Source organism: Triticum urartu, chromosome 7A (genome assembly GCF_056163025.1).
Source record: "Triticum urartu cultivar PI428250 chromosome 7A, HENAU_Tu73, whole genome shotgun sequence".
Lineage (NCBI taxonomy): Eukaryota > Viridiplantae > Streptophyta > Magnoliopsida > Poales > Poaceae > Triticum > Triticum urartu.
Genome location: NC_141879.1, coordinates 249,578,086 through 249,596,620, shown reverse-complemented (window position 1 = coordinate 249,596,620; position 18,535 = coordinate 249,578,086). Strand labels below are relative to the sequence as shown.

Genomic DNA, 18,535 nt, shown 5'->3' with positions numbered 1-18,535 from the left:
CAAAAAATTATTTTCCGAACAAATGAAAAACATGGGTGTAGTGGGCTGCATCAATCGGCTGCAATAACCCTTTTCATGAAACTGAACCTCTCTAACATACCAATCGAACTGCACTGGAGAAAACTTAAACATAAACAAAAAAGGGTTAACTTGTGAAAGAAGCGAACTACTCCAACATACACAGCAAACTGCATCATCACTGGTCAAAAATATTCTTTGCACTTTTTTGAAGCTACACCAACGAGACACAGGGAGTTCGTTATACTTTTGATGCTCTCTTTTTTGAAGCTACGCCAACAAAGTTTCGGTGTGTTTTAACAGAACGACAACAGAATCATCATAAATTTTCCTTGAAACACCAAAACAAGGACCCATGGACAAACTGGACCTCGGCAGGGCGCCCAACCACACTACAATTTTTGCAAATTTGCATGCCAAAAAAAGAACCACATCGCCCCACGCACAGAACTGCAAAACACCGACGACGAGCTGCACAGCCACGATCTTTGCAAACGGCACACCACCAGATGAAAATGATGAACAACTGCAGTGCACTAGGGGAAAGAAGATGGGTCGGAGCAGGATTAGGAAGCTCCCAAGCAAACTGCGCGCCGCTCCCTACCAAACTGCTCGACGCCATGCTAAGAAACTTGTACGTACAATATTTTTCATTTTGACAGTGCACTACAAAAAAAAATTCAGTGAGCTTCAACAAAAAATCAAAGGAACTGCAATAGTTGGAGGAGGGAGCTCGTTACAGGCCATTGGGGGGATACGGCGGAGCATGCCACCACAGCCACCGTCCTCCTCGTCAGCCACAGCTGCGAGAAGCAGCGGACTAGATGGCGGAGGCCATGGCAGCCGGATCAGAAGGAGGGGAAGCCGTGGCAGCCACCACGCCGGGGGAGCATCTCGACCTCGCCACCTAAGAGACATGGGGGAGGTTGGGGCGGATGGGTCGCCGTCAGGGTGCACCAAAAACACACTCCGCACTGCAGCAGTTTCCTGCACATCCAAAATCCCCCCAAAAATAGGAAAAATAGTTTTTTTAAACTGTACGGACTTCGTCCTTGCCGAAGACAGGGTCGCCGGCATCGGGACTAGGGGATGGGGGACCAATGCCACCGCAGTTGACTGCTGCGCGGCAGCATGTGCACTGCACGCGCGGGAGGAGGCAGTATAGTGTTGATGGCGCGGGGTGGCTAAGCTCCCGATCTGACGACGGAGGCATGCCCACGGAGCTAGAGGAGGATCTGGCTGAGCTGCTCGCTAGTGTGGTACTGGCCCGCAGATATCAACACATGTCGGAGAGGAAGAGGCCAGGGTCGCTCGCCGGATCCCATGCCGGAGATCCACGAAAGAAGGTGAGGAGAGGGACGGGACTCCCGGTGGTGCGTGGTTGGGCGGTGATGGCGGGGCTCCGGCGGCGCATGGCGATTGGGGGGAGGGGGCTCCAGCAGCGCGGGGTGGGGCGAGGCTCGGGCGGCGCGCGGCGTGCCGGGGCTCCGGCGGCGCGTGGTGGGGGTGGCGTGTGGTGGGGGCAGGGTCCTATGGCGCGTGGTGGGGGCCGGGTCCGGCGGCGCGGGTGGGAACGGGGGTGGGGATGGGTCGCGGCTCCGGCGACGCGTGGTGGGGGTGGCGTGTGGTGGGGGCGGGGTCCGGTGGCACGTGGTGGGGCCGGGGTCTGGCAGCGCGGGTGGGAGCAAGGGTGGGGATGGGTCGCGGGGAGGGAGGCCGGCAATGGAACCTAGAGGGGAGGTGGGGGTAGATGCGGGGGAGGAAGAAGGTGGGAGGGAGGGCCGGGTCAGTGGGTGTTATCAGAATAAGCCATGTCTTGTTAGAATTAGGTCTTAAGGTGTGTTATTAGAATAGACCGACCCTATATATATATATATATATATATGTATAAATATATATTTTCTCTACGGTTTTGTATGGTGTGTGTGACAGGTCCGGATACTATCATCACATCCGAAGACTATTTTGAAGTTCGGATGAAAGGGAACCCGCCTTGCAATGCCGAAGACAATCTGCTCGCCGAACTCCTCGTCATTTAAGCCAGGTTCAGGGGCTACTGAGGGAGTCCTCGACTAAGGGGTCCTCGGGCGTTCGGCCTGTTATCCATGGGCTGGATTGATGGGCTGTGAAGACATGAAGGCCGAAGACTATACCTGAGTCCGGATTGGACTCTCCTTGGCGTGGAAGGTAAGCTTTGTGACCGACTATGAAGATTCCTTCTTATGTAACCGACTCTATGTAAACCCTAGATCCCCCCGGTGTCTATATAAACTGGAGGGGATAGTCCGAAAAGGACACCATTCATTACCATAGTCATATAGGCTAGGCTTTTAGGGTTTATCCATCACGATCTCGTGGTAGATCAACTCTTGTAACACCCATATTCATCAATATCAATCAAACAGGACGTAGGGTATTACCTCCATAGGGAGGGCCTGAACCTAGGTAAACATTGTGTCCCCTGTCTCCTGTTACCATCGATCCTAGACGCACAGTTCGGGACCCCCTCCCCGAGATCCGCCGGTTTTGACACCGACAGGGGGTCAGGACCCCCCTCCCCCATCCCGATGAGGCCGAGCCAGGAACGAGCCATAGCAGGCGACGAGGCGGCGTGCCACGGCATCGCATGCGGAGGCGAGTCCATGACATGACTTGCCCCCTCACCACACCGAGGGACATAGTTCTACTGACACATCTTCCTTGTATGGACTTGCCCCCATTATCTTATCTTTTTTAGGGAAAAAAACCCGCACCGCACCAAGGGGCATGGTTGTACTGACACATCTTTCCTTGTATGGACTTGCCCCCATTTTATCTATCTTAGGGTGTGTGGGTGCGTGTGTGGGGGGGGGGACAGAATAACCGCACTGCGCCTGTCAAAAGAGCGCACTGCCGCGTTACTGCGAGGCCGAGCCGGAGGGAGGCGCGAATCAAGACCCCCTCCCCCATCCCGGCAAGGCCGAGCCAGGAACGAGCCGTAGCAGGCGACGACGCGGCGTGCCGCGGCGTCACATGCGGAGGCGAGTCCGTAACATGACTTGCCCCCATTATCTTATCTTTTTTAGGGAAAAACCAGCACCGTTATGAAGTATTATTTCATTTGTACTTTTTTGATAATTTTTATTGTATTGTTGTGAGTTATTATTTGTACTTTAGCCGTTTGTTTTCTTCCTCTATATTAATTTTTTATTGTATTTAATTTTTGTTGTTATCTTTAGTGACTACCCAGAGATAGTGGGTTTGCCACGATTGTGGGCTTTAGCCGTCAGTAGTCTCCCACTCAACTTTTAACCTCCGCTCTCCCCCGTTCCATTATGCTCCCCTCCGCAAATCGGTTCCTTCTTCGTTCCCCTCCTCTCCTCTTCTTGCATAGAAGTTGCTTCTCCTGTTTCACCGTGGGAGCGTCGGACGACGGGTTGAACTCCAGGGGTGGAGGTCTGGGTGCTCTGTTTGCTCCTTTTGCTCTGCCATCGACTGCCCTTGCGTCCCCTTATTTATAGAATTTCCCTGTATTTCTAAGCTATTGCTCTCTTGTTGTCTCACGCTCGATTCGCTAGGGTTCCTTTGCTCTTGAACGAGCGGTTTGCGACGGTGATACTGGATTCCGTGGCGGATTTTGTGTTTGCTGGTAAGAGTTTTGCTTTGTATGGCATGCTTTGTTTCTGAAATAGGTTAGAGCCCTAATTTTTGTTCATGTGTCTTGTAGATCTGGTTCGGCAGATTTTAGGTCTGTAGATCTCAATGGGTACATCATCCAGTCCGGACAAGTTGAGTGCAGGTAATTTTCCCTGTAATTTGGATGATGTTTTAATTTATCTGGTTTTCAGGTTGTATAGGTGTTGTCGTATCGACTTTATAAGTTGTATGGATTTTGATAGCTATTAATTTTGCCCTGGAATGTGTGGTGTGTATAGTTTTTAGGTTGATGTGAGCTACAGACAGGTTGTAGTACTGATAACCATGTGTAGTTTGAACTGTTGTCCTGGCATTTGAATAGTTTGTAGTAGTCAGTGAAGAACTACTATGATGTTGAAAGAGTTGTCATTTTGAAGTTTGTTGTGCTAGTGGTGGGTTGATATTGTTTTATTGGGTGAACTTGTAGTGTTCATATAGTTGAACTGATTGCTTGTTCATGTACTTTTTGCTGATTATGATGTTGTTGCAGATGTTGGAGTGCCAGTGCCTCCTGATTCTGACAAACCAGAACGCTTTCAAGATCTTGTGAATGTTATTTTTGAGACAACAAATCCTCTAGAAGAACTTGCGAGTGTTGCTAGTGTTTCCCTTATATTTGCTCTTTTTTATCAGCCTTGAATGCACAAATATGCTTACCTACATCAGTTGTTCCTTTTGTTTGTGTCTGATGCTATGCGCTTTATTTATCTTGTCTCTCCAATGTTAATTGTGTTTTAATTTTATATGTGCGTGCTTATGTTATTGGTTTACGCAGTTAATGACAGCGATGGTGCTCCTGAGGACAATGCTGATGTTGTCAAAGATATTAATGATGGAATGTATTCTCTTAACGTTGATGATGGTGATGGGAGCTTGCAGTTGTCTGTTACTCAGTCACAGAGTGTTGATGGCACTGAGCCTGTTACTCAGGCTGAGGATGTTCCTATGCAGTTACAGCTCGAGGATGAAAGGATAAGAAAGAAGAAGTGTGATTTCCAGAGGAGAAGGAGTTGGAACGGCGTCAAAAGGCTGCTTGTGTGCAACAAAGTGATGAGGATGTTGCTCAAGCCCCTAAAGGTGTAGGTGATGAAGGTGGTGACGCGGCCTTTTCAACTGTTGATGCTGGATCTCATGGAAGTGACATGCCTGTGAAGACAAACATGATGCAGACTCGTTTGAAGCAAGTGTTTACTCGTGATGCAGTTAAGGAGAAGAAAGTTGTTTAGAAGAGAAAGATGTCAGATCGAAATCCTGATGGCACAAGAGGCATAGCCCACATGTGAAAGCTGGTTCCCAACCTAGTAATAGCAAAGCTGATGGAGATAGTGCTGCCATGAAGATTGGTCCAAGCACACTTGGTGGATCCCCTTTTCGTCGGAGTCCATGAGTTTTGACAAATAAGATGCCTTCTTCGTCTCCTCTTCCAGAGCGCTCTTTGTTGAAGGAAAATAAGAAGCGTAAAGTTGCTCCTACGAAGGTGAACAAAGGTGTGAAGAAGCGTGCTCGTGTTGAAGCTGAAGATGTTGTATCTGAAGAAGATGATATCGAAGTTGATTCTAAAGATGAATTTAAAGTGGTACGTGTTTGTACTGTATGTGACTTACTAGTTGTACTTGCAATGATTTAATTGTGTCTGGGGTGGTATGCTGGCCAGGTGAGGCTGGTCATTGTTTGCATCAATTGAGGGTGGTATTGATGTTGTTTAAGAGTTGAACTTGTGCAAGCTTTTCTTTTTTCTACTTGCCTTCATATGCTTGTTTTGTTTTCTATATTAATTTATTTAAGTTGTGGCTTCTTTATTTTCATTTACAGCCTGTTAGCGTTATGACTCCGGTCAAGCCGGTGAAAGGCAATGCCGGAAAAGTTGCTTTGGATGAAGGTGACCAACGACGATTGAACTTAACTGTGCGATGTTCGTTGGGAGAGGTTGATGCTTGTGCTAAAGTGCTTGAGAGTCGCCATGTGGCTAGGGTTCATGCAGCTGGTTTTGGTTCTATCTTCAAGTGGAAGGTGAAGTCTAACATTTCCCGCCCTTTGATGGGAGCTTTGTACCTGAGGATAGATCCTGATACAGTGACTCTTGACATGGGTGAGGCTAATAAGAAGCTTCACATCACTAGCGATGGTATACATCAACTATTTGGGTTCCCTCATGGTGGTCGTTCTGCACCAAGGCCGTCAGAGGATGGATATGACGATGCTCTAATGAAGTTAGGATCGGAGCTTGACATTAGCAGGAACAAAGATATCAAGACAAAGGATTTGAGGGATAGGCTCAAGGTGCTTGTCAAGGATCCTAGCAAAGATGACCTTGCCCTCAAAGTGTTCTTCAGTATTGTGTTTATGAAGGTGGTGTTGCCTGGTGCCGCCTCGTGTGTTTCCAGAGAGGCAACAATGTTTGAGGGTCTCATCATTGAGGACATGGCTAATATGGATTATTGCCAGCTGATGGTTGATGAGCTTAGAAGGGCTGTTGTCAAGTACCAAGATGGTGTTACCCTTGGGAAGGCAATCACAGGCTGTGCTATAGGGCTTGTTCTAATGTACCCTGACTGCCTTATCCATGGCAAGACTCCGGATCCTGACATGCAAGTCCCCCGCATATGTTTCATGGATCCTATCAAGCTTTCCGATCTGGTTGATGCATATTTGACAAAAAAAGGCAACACAGATCCAAATACTTGGGTGTTTGGGAAGCTTTCGGTGAGTTTTATTTCTGTCGTGTCTTGCAGACCTTTTTTTATTTGGGTATAGCTATTTTTGCTAGAGTGAACATGTGTACTGCAGAGTTACCTATTTAGATTTTGTCATTTCTTAAGCTTTGTGAGGTTTAGGTACGATTTTTAGTACTGTTCTTTCATGTGTGGTTGAACTGAATATCTTTGTTCAACAGGCATGTTGGTAAATACTAACAAATTGGCACTAACAGTTAAAGATTGATAGTGTTGTTGATTTAAATCTGTTAATATGATGTTTATTTTCCCTGTGTGTTGCATTGATCAATTAACTCTTTTACCCTTGTTTGTAGTGGAAAACTCAAGAGGGGGTGGTCTTTTTCTGAGTGTATAAACGGCCAGTCCTGGAGATGCCGTCGTCTCAGGTTCCCAAGATTTCATCTCTGCACGATGAGTTGAGAGATGGACGTGGTGTTGAGGGTGCTGGTTATCTTCCCTCTGGCCCTAGTAAGGCTAGTACTTCACAAAGGCAGGGTTTTGGTATTGATGTAGCTGTTTCTGCGTTGGAGCGTGCTGGGCATATTTTTAGTAATGTGTGTTCTGACGTGCAAAAGGTCCCAACTACAGTTGAGCATCTGAGCTGTATCAATGGTATCTCCTGAAGGTCATCAATTTAATGCCGATGAAGCAGAAGACTATATTGAGATGGAGAGAATTTTAATTAGTGATATGCATGACGGTGCTGCTCATCCAGTTCAGAGCTCGGTTCGTCTATTGAACAACATGAAGCATTTCAAAACTATGCAAGACTCTCGCTGCAAGCCATATGAAGAAAGTGCAAATGTTGTTATCACACGGATTGAGCAGGATGAGGCTGCTGCCACCGACAACGGGGCTGGTGATGGTACTGAGGCTAATGTTTCTGATCACGATACGAATGATGTTGGCTTGGAGCGCCCTGTTGTTGATGTGAGCCAGTCCTCGGTGTTTGCAATTTTTACTATGTTGTTCTACCGTCAGTATTGTAGTTGAACTTCCTCATCTTCATCTGTTTATTAATTTTTCTTTCATGCATGATGAGGCTGCGGCCACCGACAGAAGGGCTGGTGATGGTACTAAGGCTAATGTTTCTGATCACCATACGAATGATGTTCGCTTGGAGCCCCCTGTTCATGTGAGTCAGTCCTTGATGTTTGCAATTTTTACTATGTTGTTCTGCTGTCAGTATTGTAGTTGAACTTCCTCATCTTCATCTGATTATTAATTTTTCTTTCATGCAGGAGACCAGTTATAATGTTGAGGCTGCTGTTGACCGTAAATTTAATGATCCATCTACCGATAAGTGCAAGGTTATTTTTATTTTATTGTGTTTATACATATTCTTGAATTTTCATGCGCACCAATGTGCCTTACATGTTCATTTTTCTATCCCTAACCGTTAAGAGTTTGTAGGTGATACCTAGCTTTTTGTTAGTGTGGTTTAATTCCTTGTGTTTCTTGTTGCTAATAATAGCATTATTATTTTTTGCTTCATTACTATGAATCAGGGTCCTGTTGTTGGCGATGAGCCTTGTTCGACCATTGGTGATGTTCCTTTGAATGTTAGCAGCAGCAAGATCGATGATGTTGTTGTGAATGCTGCTAAGGTTTGTTTTCCTGTGCACCTCTTGCTAGCTTTTTTTGATTGTTAGTTTTGGTCATATTATTCACTTCTTCTGGAATTTTTTTTCAGTTGACTAATGTTGAGCGTGAGACTGCCGTTAGTGGTGGAGATGATGGTTGTGGTGTTCCATTGAGCAGTGGGCATGATGTTGGTACCAAAGTTGCAGATGAGTATGTTGGTGCTGCCAGCATACTTGATGCCAAATCATCTGGTGTTGGTATTGGTGGGAATGAAAATCTTTCTGATTGTGAAGATTTCCCGCCGAAAAATTTTCCGCCTGGAGGGCTTGATTACGGTGATGCATTGCAAGATGCCTCTAGCATGGAGGAGGTGCCATCCGAGGATGATGATTTACTTCTGTCGATTTCTTCTGGCCCCTTGACGCAGGAGGCGCTCATGTTGTCCCAGGATTTTCTTTCTTCAGACCCTAAAAGTGCAGCCATATTGGTGTCGTCACAAGATCTGCCATCGTCAAACCCTGAAACTGGAGGCATATTGGTGTCAGCACTAGAACTCCCGTTGTCAAACGCTGATAGTGCAGATAAGGACTTGTAAATGAGGAGTACTTCTCATCTATGGCATTTTGTACATGTTCAGTTTTAGTGCTTGAGCTTATTATTTTTCTTCTTTTTCTGCAAGCATAAAGTGCTAATGTTGTTAAGGTTGAATTGTTTTTCTTTGCTGTTACGAGGTTGCGCACGAACCATGGGAAACAGTTAGTTTGAGATTTTGCCCGTATCATTTTTGTCTCTTTTTCTTTCTCTCATGTTACTATTTTTTTTATTCCAGTACTTTTAATTCATGTCATCTTTTGTGTTTTCCTAGTGACAAGCCGATGTTTCAAAATAGAGAATGTGATGCCAATGTTGGTTCTATTGCTAAAGCGTTTGTCCCCATTGGCATGCTCAACTCAGACAGTGTTGACATTGTTTTATATTCTCTACGTCAGAAGTATCGAGACACTGATAAGTTGATAGTTCCGAGATGGGTGACGATTAGTATTTTGCTTTGTAGATAGGTTGATAAGTTATTTTGGAAATTTTCTAACTATTGTTGTTCTTTTTGTACAACAAACCAAGATCCGTGAAGGACATATTGATGCCAATGTGCTACAGTGGTTCACGAGATCAGGGGCTGATGGTTTTGACCAAGTAGGTGAACTTCAACTTTTTGTACTCATGAACTATAACTGTCATGTTTTCTTGCAAGTTTGGGAGGTGGGAATGAACTTGAGTAGCCTGCTTTTTACCCCTGTACTTATGAATGAAGTGTGCTTCTTTTTTGAAAGCTGCACTTATTATCGCAAGGAAATTGAACTGATATGTTTGTTGCAAATTTGGACGGTAGATATAAACTTGAGTAGCATTTATTTTTTGTAGTGGGTTGCTTACTCAATTAGAACTTATGATTATCTGATTTGTTTGTACTTCTGAATTTCAATTTCCCTCTTTTATTTTATTGTTTTGGAGACTAAATTTTTTGTTTCATTATGATTTGTTAAAATCATTTTTCCTCTATGATTTATTTTTCAGCTTCTTTTCCCTACTTTTGATCCGCCGTCATTTGCGGCTGCCATGAAGCCTACTGAAGAATCTGGGCATTGGTGCTTGATTGTTCTGAATTTGAGGTTTCGTCGTTTCGAGTGTCTTGATTCACTCCGCGATGAAACCTGGAGTGATGCAGTTAGATTCTTAAGGACTATGATAGATAGCATAAAGAAGCTTTGGAGGGAGTCCAGCGTATACAGGGCCAAACCGTTCTCACCGGCGCATATTGATGGTTTCGCTTGCGAGTTTGTGCGGGTGCCGCAGCAGAAAAACACGTGAGTGTCTGTTTTAATGATTTTTATTAGTTGTTTTTTGTTGCTGGGAGGATGGTGTTCCTGCATTTTTGAATTTGTGATGTACCCTTTTTGTTTTTTCTTTTGTTAACATGCATGATTGTGGCTTCTTTATGCTACAAAACGTCAAGACATATCATTGCCGGGAGGATGGTGTGATTGAAATGTTGGATTACAGCCACGAAGGCTTCTTGACATTAGAAAGACTTTGCTGTATAGTTGCGCAACTAGCGATGTGTTTGATGTTGACTTCCGGAGTTTGTTTGGCATCGAACCCTATACTTATGCATGACCTTTTGTAATTTTTTTGCAGCTTGTACTTCTTGACTAGTACTGTCATAAATTATGTATTTGAACTTACCCTTGATGCACTCCTTCTTTTTTTATTTTTGCAGGTGAGTGGCTGGATCTTGGTGAGCATGACTACATTATCTTTGGCAGCCAGTTCTCGGAGCTTGAGCGCGTAGCTATTGATTTTAGTGAGGGGCGTTCTCCCGGAAAGACAAGATCTGGTGTTATGAAGGGGCGGTTGGGAGCACTGAAAGGTTCTACGGCTGCTTGTGCAGAGAGCCCCTCTACACCCAAGAATCCCATTGTGGAATTGATAGACCGTGATGATGATACGTTTGACAAGATTGCTGGCATGGGAAGAGTCACCAGGAGCGTTACTGCCAAGGGTGTATCTCCCCTTGCTGGAATAGTGGCCCGTAGAGCTGGTGCTACTAGGAAGGATCCTGCTTTGGATTCTAGCAATGTTGTAAGCACAAAGCATGCGCCCACAGCTCCTATAAAGTTTTGCTCCCCTGTGCAGCAGCTTCAGCCTCATAATTTCCCTCATCTGGACAAGGCTCGCAAGTTGTATAATCTGTTGCTTAGTGATGAAGCATGTGAGAAGTATGCCAAGTGAGTATCTCTCATTATGTTTCCTCTTCTTTTCTTCTGTTGTTTGTAACTGCTAGATAAATATGACCTGAACTGTTCCTTTTTATAAAACCTAAACTGCCATGAATGCCTTGTCTTGCTTCCCCTGCTTTTTGTTCTTGTGTGTGCTGCAGGAATACATTCTCAATGATACCTCATCCTGATGAAAGCGTAACTAGCTTCACTGGGAAATGTGTCTGGGAAGTTTTTGCACCTGGGCAAATGATGGAGGTTGATATAATGGACTTCCTCATTGATGATTGGAAGAAAGATCCCGAGAGAAATGTTGATTTTGCATCTGGAAAAAGGGTATTGCTGAGTCCATATTTCATCATGGTAATCAATCAAACAAGACTGCCTATTGTTTTACGAGTTTTAATAATACTTTGCTTGTTGATCCTTTTCCCTTGTCTATTTCTTTTTGGCTTTTTTGCAGGTTGTGCTTGACTGTATGTTTTACGGTGATGAAAATAAATAGTTTAATGTGGAGAGTGCAGCGAGAGATTTCAAAGGCTATGTTAAAGATAAGGAAGACTTGCTCAGTGCCGACCTTGTGAGATCTACTAGATGATTTTTGGTTTTAATTGTTTGTTGCCATGCTGGTTTTTATTTTGAATATTTAATATCTCCTTTTTGGTCATTTTTTTATAGATCATGATGTCTCTATTCAAACCTATGATTTCAGCAAAGGATAAGAAAGTGAACCACTTTTCCTTATATGTCATGAATCGGTACCGAAGTAGCGTCGACATCCTTGACTCTTTACCTTATCCGAAGAACCATCGTCCTTCAAAGAATACCTATCATAAAGACTGCAAGAAGATTGTGAGTGACATTTATTATCTGTACTCGATTAATTTTTCCGCAACTTTGTTTCTGCTTTTCTGAGACCTGAAAATGTGTGGTTTCTTTTCTTTTTTATAGATCTCTAGACTGGTCCAAGTAATGATGGTTGTGTATGGTGATGCTCAGTACAATGCGAGCAAGCAACCCAAATGGGAGGTTTTTGCAAAGAAACCAACATTTGTCAAGGTTCCATTTCAAGGGGCGAATGAATGTGGCCAATATACTTTGAAGTATGCGGGATCTTATGATGGTGAAAAGATCGTTGAGAACATTCAAAATAATGACATGGGTTCCAGTTGAGCTTTTCACTTTCTGTGTTTGGCTTATTGTGTATTCTTTTTTTACGTGTCATGATTTTTTATAATTTGTTTTATTATTTTGCAGCCTCGTATTGTTGATTGGAACGCCGAGGATCTGTATAGAGTTGTGTTCAACCGGAATAACCCGCTTCTGGTGACGGAGCTTCCTAAGGAGGTTCAGGCTTTGGCTCTTGGTGCATAGAAGAAATGGTCATCATTTGCGTAGTGAATGGGATAGTTGTGTCATATATCTCTTGAAAGCATTATAGGCTTTGTTTGTAGTGTTTGGATGTCTTGTCAAGTACCATGTAATAACTGGTATATTTTGTGTTGTGTTTAAGTGTGGCATAATGTTTAACACACTTTTTTTCCATGATGATAGTGTGGTTGAATAGCTGTTGCACTTGTGTATGTTTCATCAGGAATTCGTTTTGGTTAAGTTTTATTTTTTGTACTGAAGTCTTATACACTAGTTGAACTGAAAACACCTTTTTTCAAGTGCATTACGAGTTGTTGCTGAAAAAATGAGATTTATTTTATTTTCACCTGTCCCAACCTAGGTTGGATCTTTATAGTTTATGTACCCTCTTTTCTTTGTACTTATGGTATAGTTCTGTTAGTACTGAATTGTAATCTCATTCAATGTAAGGCTTTTAAAATTTGGTGTCACTATAGCACTTGTGGATCTGGCGTGAGTGGAGTGACGCTTCCTTGTTATGTAGAAGTGATTTCATATAATGTATTAGAACTGAAGTTTTTTTGGGGGATTGAAATTATTTACGACGAAGTTGCTACGTGATCTCTAGCCAGATTTTATTTAAGTATAAGGAATTTAGCAAAATTTGAGAGCCAATTTTTTGTTTGAACTTCTTGAATTTTAGCAGTTGATCTTCATAGTAAAAGTTAAAGCACTCGTTTAAATTAGCTACATTTAACATATAGCCCTATTAAGTTCATAATTACTTCACTAGTCAATGTGGGCTGATGCTTCTGTTGTTTTTTTTGTGAATTTTTGTCCTTGGTTGAACTGTAATCTATTTGGTTGTGTCTTGGACTTCTTTCTCAAGGCATTAATTGGTATCATCATAGCACTTACCGAATAAACTAAGTTGTACTGAGATTTCAAGTGTGCTAGTAATTTGATCATTTTTTTGTGTTGTTTGAAACTAGTACCTCACTAGTCAATGTGGGTTGATGCTTCTGTTATCTTTTCTTGTGATTTTTCTCCTTGGTTGAACTGATACCTTTTTGATTTAGTTTTGGCCTTCTTTTTTCTAGGCTGTCGTTCTTCTCAAGGCAATGTTTGGTATCATCATAGTACTTGCCGTATAGACTAAGTTGTACTGAGATTTCAATTGTACTATTACTGTTATTCTTAGTGTGTCAATGTTTTAGGGAATGTGAACTGAAGCTTCCCGTTCCTTTTTATTTTTGTAGAATGAATGTACTGTGTGTTCAAGTGTACTAGTACTTTCAATCCTAGCATGCTAGTGACTAGGAAATACATACTGATGGTTCTTTACTTTTCCTGTTGCAGTACTTAGTAATTTTTTAACTACTATTAGCATAATGTTGTTAGTGCTGAATGTTGTCCTCGGCTGAAACTTAGTATTTTAGTGTTCTTCTGAAACTAAAAACTGATTTTTGGTGTGATAGTACTACCGTACATGTCTAAGCTGTTCTGAGCATCCAAGGCTACTATTTTGCTGTTGTCCTTAGTTAGTCTGCCACTATTTTTTGTGAAAATTTCCATGTGTGATTTGTTGCTCCATGACTAGTGCTGCATAGCAGCCATCAAGTTTCATTCACAACCTACTTCAACTTCAAATGATGGATAAACAAAATAGGGAGCTAGCAAACTTGTCTAACGACACAAGCAAACAATGTACTTGATAGACACAGGCAAACTTGTTCAAACCCTGACACACATAACATAAGGAAGCAAGTTCAACCTAACAAAAGAAAACTACAAATCTGAAACGACAAGATTAAGGACAAGCGGAAGCGTGAGCAACACGAAGGTAGACTTTCATGCCTCTTCATCTCGCAAAGTTGCAGTGGTAGTAGGGGTCAGCCTCCTGCTCTTTTGAAATATCCCAACCTGTCACGATGTTGTCGATTATCTTCCATGACTTGTACATGGCGTACGCATCTATTCCTGCGTACTCAATGAGCTTGTCTGGCAGCGGGCTGATCCCCCACAGCATGTGGTCTTCCTGTGTGTCGATTTTCTTCTTCATGCCTTTGTAGAATGGGTGGATGACACTGCCTGCAACATCGGCCAAGGAGTCGTAAAATTTGGTGGTGGTTGGAACTTTCCACTTGCACTACATGTCGATGAAGTTGTTGGGGTTGATCTCCAAACCAAACTTGTTCAGCATCCGCTTGTCACCTTCAATGCTGAAACCGGCAAACATGTACAATTTCTCCTCATGCAGGAACTCTTTGAGGCGCTTGGGCCTGCAAGAGGGGAGACACATATTGAAGTTTAGTGTTCTTTTTTGAAAATTTAATTCTTGTGCTTTTTGGTTTACAAGTGACAATCTAGATGTAGATGCTTATATAGTACAAGTCATGGATGAATGTAGTTCAGAAACTAGTACACAAAGTCCTGAAATTAAATCCAACTACACCATGTTATTTTTGTTTTTTGGTATCTTCAGTGCTTCACCAAATGCTTCACCAAGTTCAAGAACCTATTTACTAGAGTCAATGATATATGTGCTGCTTACTTCAAGTTTAGTTTTCTTTTTTGTTGAACAAAAGACCTATACCAGTGCTTGATACATCTGTGTGCATCAAATCTATATCAAGTTCAGAAATTAATTTGAGAAACATGTGCATCAAGATATGGACCTATACCACTTCACCAAACATCTTTTAATACATCAATTCTATAAACTATACTAGTGCATCAAGATCAGAATCTATGCTAGTACATCAAGTTCAGAAATTAATTTGGTGAAACATTTTTGAGATGGTAATCTAGTGCATCAGTTTCAGATGCTAATCTGGTGAAACAATCCACTTGACAATTTTCAAAAATGCATGTAACTTGAAAAGATGTACTCGTGCATCCACTTCACAAACTATAGTAGTTCATCTAGTTGGGAAACAAGTTTAATGAAATTTTTAGGGAGTAGTAATAGTACAACAGATGAATGAACATTAGTATGGGTTACCATTTTGTGACCGTTGCGATGTGGTACACCAAGCAGAGTTCCTCGATGCACAACTGTAGGACCGCTGCCATCTGGGTAGGTTCATCTTCGCTGGTTTACTCCACATCAACTCCGATGAAGCTCGGATACAAGTCGTCGCCCTTCATCCTGAGCCTGCTCATCATCTCGTCGGCCTTGTCTAGTTTGCTGGTGCAGACGATCTCTAGTGTCTCCTTGCCGTGGAGCTCAACCCCTTTGAGGGTTTTGGTGTACTCACGCTTCTCGTTGGGGACGTGAACATCGACGAGGTTGGCGCTCTTGTTGGACATCTCGCCATGATGACGCTTGGCGGGCGGTTCCTCCGCCATCGCCCTCCTCCGGCGACTGTGGGCTTGGGAGAGAGAAGTTTGTGGTTTGTGTGCAGTGGAGATGGAAGCGGCAATGGTGGTTTTGGGAATGAGGCAGAGATGGAAGACAATGGGGTATTTTGCAGCGCGTCGACGCGGATGTGTGGGAGGCAGTTCGTCAGGGACGTGGGTGTAGTGGTCGTGGGGGTCGCCGTTTGCAGTCCCTTGTGGCAACCGCCCAGTGGGTGGCGCGGGTGGTGGCCTGGAAAAACAAACCGTCCAAGTCAAGGGTTTTTACTGTCGCACTGAGTAGTCTTGTCAAGCTGTACTTATCAGCTGCTTATCCCACTTGCACGTCTCAGGGGTGGTGATGATGGCATTTTGCACTATTTAAGTGACGTATGCTTTGTAATGTTTTTCCATGTGGAGGTTAAGTCTTGTTTTTTCATTGAAGTCTTACACACTAGTTGATCTCAAAACATTTTTGCAGTGCCCTGGGAGTTGCTGCTCAAAACTGGTACTTATCTTATTTTTCATATGTCCCAACCTAAGTTAGGCCTTTATAGTTTTTGCATTCTCTTTTTAGTGCACTTATGGTTTAGTGATGTGTGAACTGAATTGTAATTTCATACAGCGTACGGTTTTGAAATTTGGTGTCACAGTGGTGTGAGTGGCTTGACTGTTCTTGCTTTTTTAGTAGTGATGTCATATGTATGTTTGAACTGAGTTTTTTTGGGGGGGGGGATTGATATTACTTACGACGAAAATCTATTTGAACTTCTTGCATTTTAGTAGTTGAAGTAGTCAAATTTTAAATAAATAAGAAATTTTGCATAATTGACAAAGAAAATCTATTTGAACTTCTCGCATTTTAGTAGTTGAACTTGAAAGTAATATTTAATTCGGTGTTCTAAATTATGTACATTTAACAGATAGGCTATTAAGTTCTCTGATTTTTAGAGTTTCATTGTTTTTGTATCATATTTTTTTTTCCTTTCAAAGATATTGCCTGCGAACTAGTATTTGAACTTTTATATTTTTAGTTTTTGAACATTTTTTTGTAGTTTATATTTCTTTACCCCATGCTCTTCTCTGTTTAACTGGGCTTATTGGTGGGGTGTTTGTAGATGATGGATGCTATTAGGCCGTTTTCCTGCTCAAATGGCCCGTGTGGGCATTTTGGGGACTGCTGGATGTGCGTGTGCTCTGGGTTTAGTCCCACCTCACTAAGGGAGGAGGCTCCCAACCTGTTTATAAGCACGGCCGAGTCCTACTGGTCGAACTCCTCTGAATACTTACCTGAGCGCTTATACACGGCTGTTGGTGTCAAAACCGGCGGATCTCGGGTAGGGGGTCCCGAACTGTGCGTCTAGGCCGGATGGTAACAGGAGGCAGGGGACACGAAGTTTTACCCAGGTTCGGGCCCTCTCGATGGAGGTAAAACCCTACGTCCTGCTTGATTAATATTGATGGTATGGGTATTACAAGAGTTGATCTACCACGAGATCAGAGAGGCTAAACCCTAGAAGCTAGCCTATGGTATGATTGTTGATGTGTATGTTGTCCTACGGACTAAAACCCTCTGATTTATATAGACACCGAATAGGGTTACGGTTACATAGAGTCGGTTACAATGGTAGGAGATCTGTATATTCGTATCGCCAAGCTTGCCTTCCACGCCAAGGAAAGTCCCTTCCGGACACGGGACGAAGTCTTCAATCTTGTATCTTCATAATCCAGGAGTCCGGCTGAAGGTACAGTTCGGCTATCCGAACACCCCCTAATCGAGGACTCCCTCAGTTGCCCCTGAACCAGGCTTCAATGACGACGAGCCCGGCGCGCAGATTGTCTTCGGCATTGCAAGGCGGGTTCCTCCTCCAAGTACTTCATAGAAGATTTTGAACACAAAGATAGTGTCCGGCTCTGCAAAATAAGTTTCCACATATTGCCATAGAGATAATAATATTTACACAAATCTAATCTGCTGACGTATTCCGTAATGTGTCACACCACGGCCAAGCCTTTATCCGAGTCATTTTATTACCCCACCTCAGCACGTCACGCGAGGCGGTTTCCATGGCACGTCTTGTTAAAGCAGAGATCGTGTCCCCTTATTCCGGGATTCTCATCAATACGGGCGTGGGTAACCCAACCGCTTGTAGGACTCCTAGATTATAGGCAAGTCCAAACGGGCACGGAGAGGACGCTTGATATTCACCCTCTTTATAAAGGGGACAAGGCTTTTATTTTTCCCTCCCGTGCTCAATCAAATCCTTCCCCCACCTCGAGCTCAAACACCCAAAGTTCAGGTCAGGTGCTCCGAACCTTCAGTCATGTCCGGATCTAGCTTTCAAGGCCAATGGGTGCCTTCCTCCGTCACGGAAGAGGACATCAAAAAGTTGAGGGAGGCCAGATATCTGACCGCCAAGATTTTGCATCGGCTGCCTCCTCGAGGGCAGGCCGTTCCCACCCCCGAACCCAACGAGAACGTCGTGTTCGTCTCCCACTTCCTCCGAGGTCTAGGCCTTGCTCTGGATCCTTTTGTCAGGGGTTTGATGTTTTATTACGGGCTAGACTTCCATGATCTAGCTCCAGACTCCTTTCTTCATATCACGACATTTATTGTCGTGTGCGAGGCCTTCCTCCGGGTTACCCCTCACTTTGTCCTCTGGCTCAAGACCTTTGAAGTGAAGCCGAAGATGATCGAGGGGCAACATGCAGTGTGTGGAGGTGCCTCAATACGCAGGATGACGGGAGCCCCGTGGCCCAAAGGTTCCATCCCAGAGGTGTCTGAATTGTGGCAACGGGAGTGGTTCTACATTACGGCTCCTAGAAGTGCCAAGTGGGCGGTCGCCCCTGTTTTCCGCTCGGGCCCTCCACCACAACTGATGTCATGGGTCAGTAGAGGTCTGAGCTGGGGGGCAGCCAAGGACGTGCCCATACTGCAAAGCCGCATTCGAGGTCTCTTCAATGGAGATTTCAGTTTGGTTGCGGTAATACAAGTTATGCCGGTTCGTCAAGTCCATCCTTGCAAACGCCAGCCTCTTCGCCTATGGGAGTTCAATCCCGAGGGACCGCGTGTCATTCAAG

General features: G+C 43.8%; 2 protein-coding genes and 1 long non-coding RNA gene across 3 annotated transcripts; 1 reads left to right on the top strand and 2 right to left on the bottom strand.

Moving 5' to 3' along the window:
* Nucleotides 1–200: 200 nt before the first annotated feature.
* On the bottom strand, nt 201–1,741 carry LOC147959205 (uncharacterized). Its single transcript, XR_015610702.1, has 2 exons — nt 759–1,741; nt 201–684 (listed from the first exon to the last, which is right to left on the bottom strand). It is a non-coding gene; the product is annotated as an uncharacterized LOC147959205 (long non-coding RNA).
* Nucleotides 1,742–8,866: 7,125 nt separating this feature from the next.
* LOC147959204 (uncharacterized) lies at nt 8,867–9,857 on the top strand. The gene is made up of 3 exons (XM_087535821.1): nt 8,867–9,021; nt 9,101–9,182; nt 9,564–9,857. The coding sequence occupies exons 1-3, from the start codon at nt 8,867–8,869 to the stop codon at nt 9,855–9,857; spliced, it is 531 nt and encodes a 176-aa protein (XP_087391947.1).
* Nucleotides 9,858–13,976: 4,119 nt separating this feature from the next.
* LOC147959203 (uncharacterized) lies at nt 13,977–15,466 on the bottom strand. The gene is made up of 3 exons (XM_087532552.1): nt 15,219–15,466; nt 14,303–14,397; nt 13,977–14,206 (listed from the first exon to the last, which is right to left on the bottom strand). The coding sequence occupies exons 1-3, from the start codon at nt 15,464–15,466 to the stop codon at nt 13,977–13,979; spliced, it is 573 nt and encodes a 190-aa protein (XP_087388678.1).
* Nucleotides 15,467–18,535: the final 3,069 nt, after the last annotated feature.